The sequence below is a fragment of the Triticum dicoccoides genome, chromosome 3A (genome assembly GCF_002162155.2).
Source record: "Triticum dicoccoides isolate Atlit2015 ecotype Zavitan chromosome 3A, WEW_v2.0, whole genome shotgun sequence".
NCBI lineage: Eukaryota > Viridiplantae > Streptophyta > Magnoliopsida > Poales > Poaceae > Triticum > Triticum dicoccoides.
The window spans coordinates 46,256,539-46,267,080 of NC_041384.1; the positions used below are offsets into that span (position 1 = coordinate 46,256,539).

The window sequence follows — 10,542 nt, forward strand, 5'->3', positions numbered from 1 at the left end:
GTAGTAATATAACTACCTCTCGAAGGATTTTATTTTTTGAAGTTTTTATCATTTTCTTTTGATTTTTTCAAAACAAAAAAGGCGATCCACTAGGGGGGTGGGGTAGAGTTTGAAAATGGGACCTTTAGTCCTGGTTTGAGACACAAACCGGGACTAAAGGGCATCGCACCCTTTAGTCTCGGTTCGTGTCTTAAACAGGGACTAAAGGGCTCAGGTGAACAGGGACTAATGCCTTAGCCGCACGAACCGGGACCAATGCTCACATTAGTCTTAGTTCATGACTGAACCGGGACTAATGTGAATATTGCCCTGTGACCAAAGCCCTGTTTTCTACTAGTGTACCCAAACATTTCGAGAAACATCCGGAACCCCTTCCGGTGAATTCCGGAACCCTTCCGGTGACCAAACACTACTATCCCATATATCAAACTTTATCTCCGGACCATTCCGGAGTTCCTCGTCATGTCTGTGATCTCTTCCCGGACTCCGAACAACATTTGGTCACCAACATACATAACTCATATAGTACTATATCGTCAATGAACGTTAAGCGTGCGGACCCTACGGGTTCGAGAACTATGTAGACATGACCGAGACACCTCTCTGGTCAATACCCAATAGCGGGACCTGGATGCCCATATTGGCTTCTACATATTCTACGAAGATCTTTATCGGTCAGACCGCATAACAACATATGTTGTTCCCTTTGTCATCGGTATGTTACTTGCCTCGAGATTTGATCGTCGGTATCTCAATACCTAGTTCAATCTCGTTACCAGCAAGTCTCTTTACTCGTTCCGTAATACATCATCCCGCAACTAACTCATTAGTTGCAATGCATGCTTGCAAGGCTTATAGTGATGTGCATTGCCGAGTGGGCCCAGAGATACCTCTCCGACAATCGGAGTGACAAATCCTAATCTCGAAATACGCCAACCCAACAAGTACCTTTGGAGACACCTGTAGAGCACCTTTATAATCACCCAGTTATGTTGTGACGTTTGATGGCACACAAAGTGTTCCTCCGGTAAACGGGAGTTGCATAATCTCATAGTCATAGGAACATGTATAAGTCATGAAGAAAGCAATAGCAACAAACTAAACGATCAAGTGCTAAGCTAACAGAATGGGTCAAGTCAATCACATCATTCTCCTAATGATGTGATCTCGTTAATCAAATGACAACTCATGTCTATGGTTAGCAAACTTAACCATCTTTGATCAACGAGCTAGTCAAGTAGAGGCATACTAGTGACACTCTGTTTGTGTATGTATTCACACATGTATTATGTTTCCGGTTAATACAATTCTAGCATGAATAATAAACATTTATCATGAAATAAGAAAATAAATAATAACTTTATTATTGCCTCTAGGGCATGTTTACTTCACTTCAAATTTATTATATCCATTGGAGTTCGCTACACATAAGGATGGTGTTATCCGCATATTGGAGGTGCGAGACTCCACCTACTGCAATCAAGTGGGCCACCACCGCACATAGATGGCCAACACATCTCACTTTATACATAATGGCTGCTGAGCCATCAACAACAATATTAAACAAGAACAGAGAGAGTGGGTCATCTTGCCTCACCCCCCTCGAGTGCTTAAAAAATGGGTCTGTCTCCATATTAATGTTGATGGCAGTGTGCCCACTACTAACAAGCTGCATAATGCGGGTAACCCATCTATGGTTGAACCCTTTGCACTCAAGGGAATCTTGTGTAGAAATCCCAACTAAGCGTATGATAAGCCTTATTGAAATCAATCTTGAAAAAGACCTCCTTTTGACGTTTAGTCTTAACCTCGTGAATGATTTCATGTAGTGCCAGTAGCCCATCATGAATTAGATCACCCTTAATGAAGGCGACTGGTTTGGATTGATAATTCGAGCTACTATAGGTGTCGCCCCAACGGCGTGCGCCTTGGCTAGGATGCGGGAGATCACGTTAATAACCGTGATCGGTCGAAACTGGCGAATGTCCGTCGCCCCAACTACTTTGGAGGTCAACATAACCACTTCATAGTTAAGGCAGGATGTGTCGAGCACCCCTTTATAGAAATCCTAGAATATAACCATCGCCATCCTTTAACGACCTTCCAGAATTTCATAAAAAATTCGGACAGGAAGCCCAGCCGGGCCCATGGCAGAGTCGGGTTTCATCGAGTTCAATGGCGCTTCAACTTCAGCCACTGAAAAGGGCTCCATGAGCCTCAGACACCCCCCTAGAGACCCTCATCTCGAAGGGCCATACATCCTCCCGAAGACTCACCCCAGCCCATTGTTGACCGTTGAAAAGGTTTTCATATAAACCATCAACGTGAGAGTGGATCTCCACCTTGTCCCGAAGCATCGTGGGACCATCCCAAAGGACCACATTTGAGGATCGACGATGACGGCTGTTGGCAATAGCCTGGAAGTTCACCCATAAATGTCAAATTTAAACGGCCTCGAAGACAGCAGTAAATCTCCTCGTTTCGGAACAACGTCATGAGGCTATCCTCGAGAGCATATCTCTCCATCCATTCCTCCGGATCCAGACCCACCGTGGTTGGCCTATCATCAAAGGACTGGATGGCCACAAGGAGCTCCGCCTTGCAGGTCCTCAAGTCTCGCCCAGTTTGGACCCCTAACCCCGCGTGTATTACCTCAATAACTTGGTATAGTGATGCCAAGTGTATAACACCGACATCGATCGGTTGGGGAGTCCAGCGCCTCGAACCACTACTTGACCGCCTTGGCAAAACCCGGCTGGCATAGCTAGAACAACTCGAAATGAAACCGTGGCGGCGACCGAGGACTAGTTTCCCTGGATGACACCAAGGGGACATGATCTGACCAGTGGCAGTGCCAGCACCAGGAGGCTGTGCGTTCAAATGCACCAATCTTTTTGTGATGTCTTATTTTCTTGTATAAATATGAACAAAATTAAGTTTGCAATAAAAAAAAGTTATGGGGGACCCAACCTTAGTCAGTAGTCACTGCTCGAAGAGCTGCTAGGGGAAATTTATGTTCCCTTCAAATGCAACACTCATAGTATCATAGTGCTAAACTCTGATCTTTGTCTATTTTGCTCTTTGAAATTTGTTAAACGCCATGTTCAAAATGCTGAGCTGACAACTTGACGCTCGATCCAGGTTAGTATCTCTCCCTCTCTTTTTTTTTGCTGGGAATCCAGTTTAGTATCTCAAACATTAAATGGTAGTGATATATGGCCCTGGAAACTGATCGAACGAACTAATTCCTATAGTAGTATATGTGGACCCAATCAATCTCTAGTGTGCAGATATCTCCATCAAAAATACACTCGTCTTCTCGAGCACAAAATTAATGCCCAATACTTATCATTATACAAAGAAAGGAAGTAATTAATGCCTCAATTAGTGAGAAGCGAGTCGAGAGCATATCCATCCAAGAGCGTTCACCTATAAAAGCATCCCTGCTCGATGAATCCATCCTGTGCCTTCCGAGACTGTATTCCGTTGCCTTGTGAGCCAGCACTCTTGCTCGATCAATCGATCGATCCTGTGCTCGGCCACTGGTTGGCAACCATCTTAGGCAATGGCAGGTCGCCCGTTGCTGGCCCCGGCCGTCACGCTGCGTCCTCCTGGACCAGCGTTGGGCTCGTGGGCCTCGCTATACGTCGGCGACCTCGATGATGGCGTGGTGGAGGGGCACCTCTATGCCCTGTTCTGCAAGGTGGGGCCCGTGGCGTCCCTCCGTATATGCCGGGACGTCACTGGCAGGTCACTTGGGTACGCCTATGTGATTTTCTACAGTCGCGAGGACGGTGAGTGTGTCTTCATCTCTTTTTTTTTCGGGGTTGTCTTCGTCTCTTTACATGTTCATCTAATCAGGCTTGGATCCGGGATACAAAGAACCTACGAGGTTGTGTGGTTATAGATCTATTTGGTTACGAAGTCTGTGATTTACTAGATTTCCCATACAAGATGTGGCACAACATGGTTGAAGTTCTATTTTGGCATTTTCTTGTTCTGGTCAACCGAGGCGAGGGTCTTTTGATGAAACGTGCGTAGATAGTGTGTTGACCTGCAGTTTGTAGAACAACGTGTCACTAACATGAGGAGTGTCGGAATCCGTAACCGATTCGGGTTTGTGTAATCTGGTGCTATCGGAATCGGTCTCGGAATAGGATAAATGATTGGCAAAAGCAAATGGACACACACATTGGTTGCAATTAAACGTGTGTTTACCTACATGCCATATATTTCTGTCATAGAAGAAATTGACATGTTCCTATTATTGGTGATGTCTTTCTTATTCAGGTCGTAACACTTGAGAATTGAATCGCAAGTTGAATTGTAGTTTGTTGTTAAGTTAGGTTGGTTGTTTTCAAATTAGCCAACATTAATTGCTGTTTGTGTCTGAGTGAAAGGCTTCATACACTGCTTGTGTTTATTATGAACAGAAGAGAATAGGAATTTGGGCTAAAATCCTATTAAGAGTTCTCCATAGATTGTGCACCATGGGGTAGAAAATCGCCGTAGATAATATAGTGTTGTCGGAATCCGACTCAGAACCGGATGTATGATTTGGGAAAAATAAGTAGACACACACAATTCTTCCAATTAATATGTGTTTATCTGTTCGCTGAGTTGTCTATCTTATTTATGTTGTAACATTTGGGAGTTGAATCGTTAGCGAGAGGAATTAGTTTTTATTGAATTAGGTCGCATGACTTGTTTTCAAGTCAGCCAAGATTGATCATTGTTACCAATGAGGGAATGACTTCATAGATTGCATTTGGCGATTAGGAAGAGAATGGAATTTTGACTGAATCTCGGTAAGACTTCTTTATAGATTGGGTTTATGCACATTCCATAAGAAAACCAAGACCCTTGCTTCGATAGATCACAACAAGAAATATAACTTCAATGCACTATAGATTAGGAAGAGAATGGAATCAGCAGTTTGCAGATTGGGAAGAGAATGGAATCAGCAACTTGTAGAACATGTTGCTTAGCACTGACATCGGTGTTAGAATCTGTAATCGATTCGGGTTTCCAATATGGCACAAAATCTTTGTGGAAACAAATGCTGTCAGAATACGACTTAGAGTCGGATGTATGATTCAGAAAAGTCAAGTAGGCACACACACCGGTTGTAATTAATGTGTTTTTATCTACCTATATATTTTTGTCACAAACTAAATGTTCCCATTATTGTTGATGTCTATCTTACTTACGCCGTAATACTTGGATTGAATCGTCAGCGAGAGTAATTTTAGTTTTTTGTGAACTTTGGGTTGGTTTGTTTCAATTTAGCTAACATTATTTGTTGATTCCATCTGTGTTTATGGCTTCATAGATTTCTTCTGGTCATTACGAATAGAAAATAATAGAATTTGGGTAAAATTCGACGCGGATAATAATGTTGCCGAATATGTCAGAATCCGAGTCAAAATCGGATATATAATTTTGAAAAAGATAGTAGGCACACACAATTATTATTTCAATTAATGCATTTTTTCTACTTGCGGGATTCTGTCATAAACAAAATGTTATGTTCATATTATCGGCGTCGTCTATCTTACTTACAATCTAACTTTTGGGAGTTGAATTGGTTTGCGAGAGAAAATTTAGCTCTTTGTTAAATTGGGCCACACGGTTTATTTATAAGATAGCCAATATTTGTAGATTGCACATGGGAATTAAGAACATAAGAGAATGGAAGTAGAGCTTAAATTTCCTATGATTTCATTGTAGATTGTGCACCATGCATGGTGTAGAACATCATCATGGAAGTTAACATTGTCGCAATCCGACTCGGACTCGGATGTGCATATGATTAGGAAAAAACAAATAGCTAAACAAGAATTTGGTTACAATTAATGTGTGTCTATGTTCTTATTTCTTTCTATCTAAACAAAAGGACATGTTTCTGTTATTGGTGTTGTTTATCTTTTTTATGGTGTAACATTTGGGAGTTGACTTGGTTAGTGAGTGATTTTTTTTAAAGTTTAGTCCATGCAGTTTGTTTTATAGTTTAACAAATATTCATTGTTGTTTCTATTGATTCCTTCATAAGTTGGTGTGGCAATTTGGAAAATACAAACAAGAGGGAACTGAATGTGGGTTAAAAGTTCGTTAAGAATTTTTCTAGTTTGTGCACAATGGTGTTGAAACGTGCTACATTACACTAGGTAGATTGTATGATCATGATGCCCCATGGATTTCATAGTTAACCTATTCAAATATTCATTAGTTTATCCGTGCTCCACGCTGCCAAATTAGTGAAGAGCAAAATTGTACATAGTTCAAATTGGATATTAGCTTTGCATATCGGACATCCGATAACTGTCTGTTCGATGAACATCCAGTCATATATAATACACCATGTTCTATCGTGGTCAATTATACATATACATACCATACCTACACTATTGTTTTCACCTTAACCTGATTTCTTTTTCTTTGCATGTTTGCTTGCCCTACTAGAGGATTTGAGTTTAATACCACAATTACCTCTAATAATTTTGTATGTGATTGTTTTGCAGCCAAACATGCATTAGACTCTTTAAATTTTACCCCTGCCAACGGGAAGCATATTCGAGTTATGTTCTCGAATAGGGACCCAACGCTGCGATTGAGTGGAAAGGCCAATATATTCATAAAAAATCTTGTGCCAAATATTGATGGCAAGAGCTTGAGTGATATGTTTGGTCAGTATGGCACTATACTATCATGCAAAGTGGCCACTCACTTTAATGGTCAATCAAAAGGGTACGGATTTGTTCAGTTTGCGGACGAGACATCTGCCAATGATGCCATCGACAGCTTGAATGGCAAGTTGGTGAATGGCAAACGAATTTTTGTAGGTCTCTTCATTCGTCGGCAGGAGAGGCAGCCAAATATCAGCTTGAGTAATTATACAAATGTATATGTGAAGAACTTGCCAAAGGAATTCACTCACAATGACCTTCTGCAAGAGTTTGGTCCATTCGGTACAATTACTAGCGCTGTAATCATGAGAGATAATGATGGAATATCCAAATGCTTCGGTTTCGTTAACTATGGGGAATCAGAATGTGCTGTAGAAGCTGTGAAAATTCTTAATGGGAAGATGATTAAGGATACAATTTTGTATGTGGGAAGAGCTCAGAAAAAGTCAGAAAGAGAAGCAGAACTGAAAGAAAACTTTGAGTGTGCGAGAAATGAGAAATTCAAAAAGTTTGAAGGGCTCAATCTATACGTGAAGAATCTAGATGATAGTATTAATGATCTAAATCTTGGAGGGTTATTTGAAGTTTTTGGTGAGATAGGATCATGCAAGGTACTTCTCTCTTTATTTGCTAGCTAATTCTGTTTCTTAATATCATGGCTCACCTTCTTAACATTTTGTTAGGTTATGGTTGATTCACAAGGAAGGAGCAAGGGTTATGGCTTTGTGTCATTTACAACTATTGAAGCTGTCCACAAGGCTGTAAGTAACATGGTTTAGTTGTATGCAAACCTGCCCAATGCATCCAGTTGACTAGTTTAGATTATTAAATCATCTTTAATCAATGTGGTAGATTGACGGGATGAACAGGAAGATAGTCGGCAAAAAGCCATTGTATGTTGGTGTAGCTCAACGCAAAGAGGAAAGACGAGCGATGCTAGTGGTAAGTCTTTCCCAAGTGATCATTTTGTACATTAGGTGCCTTCTGCTGATAAGTGATAAGTACTGACTTCTTTTAATTAATCTTAAATGCTGATAAGTGCTGTTTGAGTTCTAATATTGCTATGTGTCCATGTCTACTACATGTCCAATTATTCACGTATTATTTGTTTCATTTTTACACATATCTGATGAACTAAAAGAAAATCTGTCCAGTTATAAATAAGTTGTATATTGTCCCATCCTAAGAATAACATAAACTGAGAATCAATGTGGATGAGTGTTAACAAAATGGTTATTTATTTACCGTCCAAATAAAGTTAAGTAAAACAGGTTCTCTCTTGTCACCTGTGTGTCACTGAATATTTGAACATTAGATCTGCAACTGTTTCAAGAATATAAACAAGGAACACAGCACAAGCTTAATGCTACCGACATTGTTTCTAGGCACACTTTGCTCGTATTCAGAACACAGGAGTTCTAGCACCCGCAGTACCACAAAATTTTGCTCCCCGTCAGTTCTACGTCGGTCCAGGAGTGCCTGGCATGTTCCCACCACAGGTTCGTGCAGGCTTCGGGTATCAACAATTCCCACAACAACATTTCAGTCCTTGGGTTCCTAGCGGCATGACGCCATATACGTATAACATGCCGAGGCCACTGCACCATGCTTGGCGTGGTGTGCATCAAGAAATCAATCTACACTGACAGGTATTATGGCATGAGAGATGAACATTTTTTGACTTAATTTTTTTAATCCTTAATGCATCAGCTACTCTTGCAAAGGTCATCCAGCCGTGCCCATGTTCAGATTATCTCACAAGTAGTCAATTCACCTGACTTTCTTGCTTTTACAATGCAGATGGTGTACCCAAATACCAACCAAGCCTTCACATACATGCCAAATTCTATGAATGTGAATGCCAACTCTGTGATGGTTCCCCCGGGCTTCGCACAAACTGATAGTACTGTCTCTACTCCATCTGTTCCAAGAAAGAACACCACCACCACTGCTGTAGATTCTTCTTACCTGGAGAAACAACATCCCGTAAGGACAGTGGAATTATATTAGGACGTGCTAATTTCACAGTTACAAATTTTACTTGGCATGCATGTTTATATATTAGCCATTTATGTCAATGAAGGGTGAATTTTTAGTTTGGTCGTATACTTTGTTTGTCTTGCAGATTCAAGACGAGAAATTGTACCCACTGGGTGAACAGCTTGAGCCAGAATTAGGAGGGAAGGTGACAGGGATACTGGGTGAGGCAATGGAAGCTCTACAAGGAAGGAAACTGGAAGAGGCCAGGGATACTGTTGACCTCGCAACCATACCATCATCATCGACCTTGAGTGTTAGCAGAGATGCTATTGACCCCGCTTCGACAGCGTCGTCCTCGAGTGCTTCCGCTGACGGTGCTAACCTTGCTCCGTCACCATCATCCTCGAGTGCTTGAACGCTGGTTCCTAACATCTCTGTCGACCTGAAATTTAGATGGTTGGATAATGTTTAAGAAGATTCCTGGTTTGATGTTGCTTCATGATATTTTCGGTCATGAGTTTTATTCTTGTTTGTTTGTTTGTTCTTAGGTTAAAGTGCAACTGCAATTTCCCCAATATTTAGGATAACTTCATCAAATAAAAAAATTAGACAGTGCCCTCTTCCTTTGGCAGTGATTCTAGTTTCTTCCAATATTACGTAAAAGATATAATAGTTTAACGATATCTGTTTAACAATTCATGATGGCCTCACAAAACACACACACACACACACACACAAACCAACCAAAAGTGCAAATAGGGTGTTATGGCAAATAGGTTCAGCCTCTAAATCAGCTAAATTGATGCTAAACAGGGGCTTAATTGCGCTAAAACTGCTAAGTAGTATATGGAGATGTCGTTTACATGGACAACTAGCATTTGCTTTTCTCTTCTACAACTATTTTCTCCTAATCTTTTGTAAGTTTATATATTACTAATGTTCAACTCATCTACCCGGGGAAAAGGCCCTCTCCTCCATGACAGAACGAAAATCCTAAGCCCCCTCGCCGCGCCGTACAACGCCCCAGGGTAGCTTGTGCCAAACGGTCAATGTGCCCGCGGGTTGCCTCAGGCGAAGGCGTCGGCGGCGTGAACCATGTGCAGTGGGATGCTAGGGGTGAGCGACCACAGGAATGTTTAGAGTATTGTGCACATCTCACAGACTGCTAGATGTTTCATGTGATGTAGAAGTACATATATGCATTCAAACTTGTCGATAGATGCATGGAAGAAACTAGTTAAGAATTTTGAGGCATACAATGTGGAATTTGCAAGCTTCATCTCCGCAGGTGTATAGCACCATGCATGTGCCATCAAGCTTACGTAACCGTTGAATATGATTACGTCTAGCTCACCAAACAGCCCTGCGATGCAGGTAAGCTGTGTTTCTTTCTCCTTCTCTTAAACACGTAATCCTTGAGCGCTGCAACCATAGCATCGTTTCTCTGTAGAGAAGCTCATCAAGCTCATGCATCATCTGCCGGATGAAACGATGATCGACATTGTTCTCTTGCAAGGATGCAAGTTCAGACCGGAGCCTCTCAATATCACGTAGCACATGCCCAAAGGTTTTACTGCTCCATTTCCAAAGATTGTACAGAGTTCCTTCAACGAGTTTGACACCGACTCCAAGTTTCCATCTGGTCGACTCCGCACCCATGTGTCGGTGTACAAAATTAGGGGCTCTCCTTTTGCACCCCTTTACTTGTGCACATGCAGTCAGGGCCGCGCCTACGGCCGCACTGAGCAGGGAAGAGGAGGGATGCCGGACGGCAAGACAACCGAAGCAACGCCAAGACCAGAGACACAAAGAGCAAGGGAGCGAAGTCGACTCCCCCGGCAAGACTCTTGCTGGGGCAACCTCCGCAGCCCCGGCA

General features: G+C 41.9%; 1 protein-coding gene across 1 annotated transcript; it reads left to right on the top strand.

Moving 5' to 3' along the window:
- Positions 1-3,565: 3,565 nt before the first annotated feature.
- On the top strand, positions 3,566-9,081 carry LOC119271157 (polyadenylate-binding protein 3-like). The gene is made up of 7 exons (XM_037553086.1): positions 3,566-3,794; positions 6,522-7,297; positions 7,370-7,435; positions 7,539-7,628; positions 8,093-8,185; positions 8,487-8,672; positions 8,848-9,081. Exons 1-7 carry the CDS (start codon positions 3,566-3,568, stop codon positions 9,079-9,081), a joined length of 1,674 nt encoding a protein of 557 aa, XP_037408983.1.
- Positions 9,082-10,542: the final 1,461 nt, after the last annotated feature.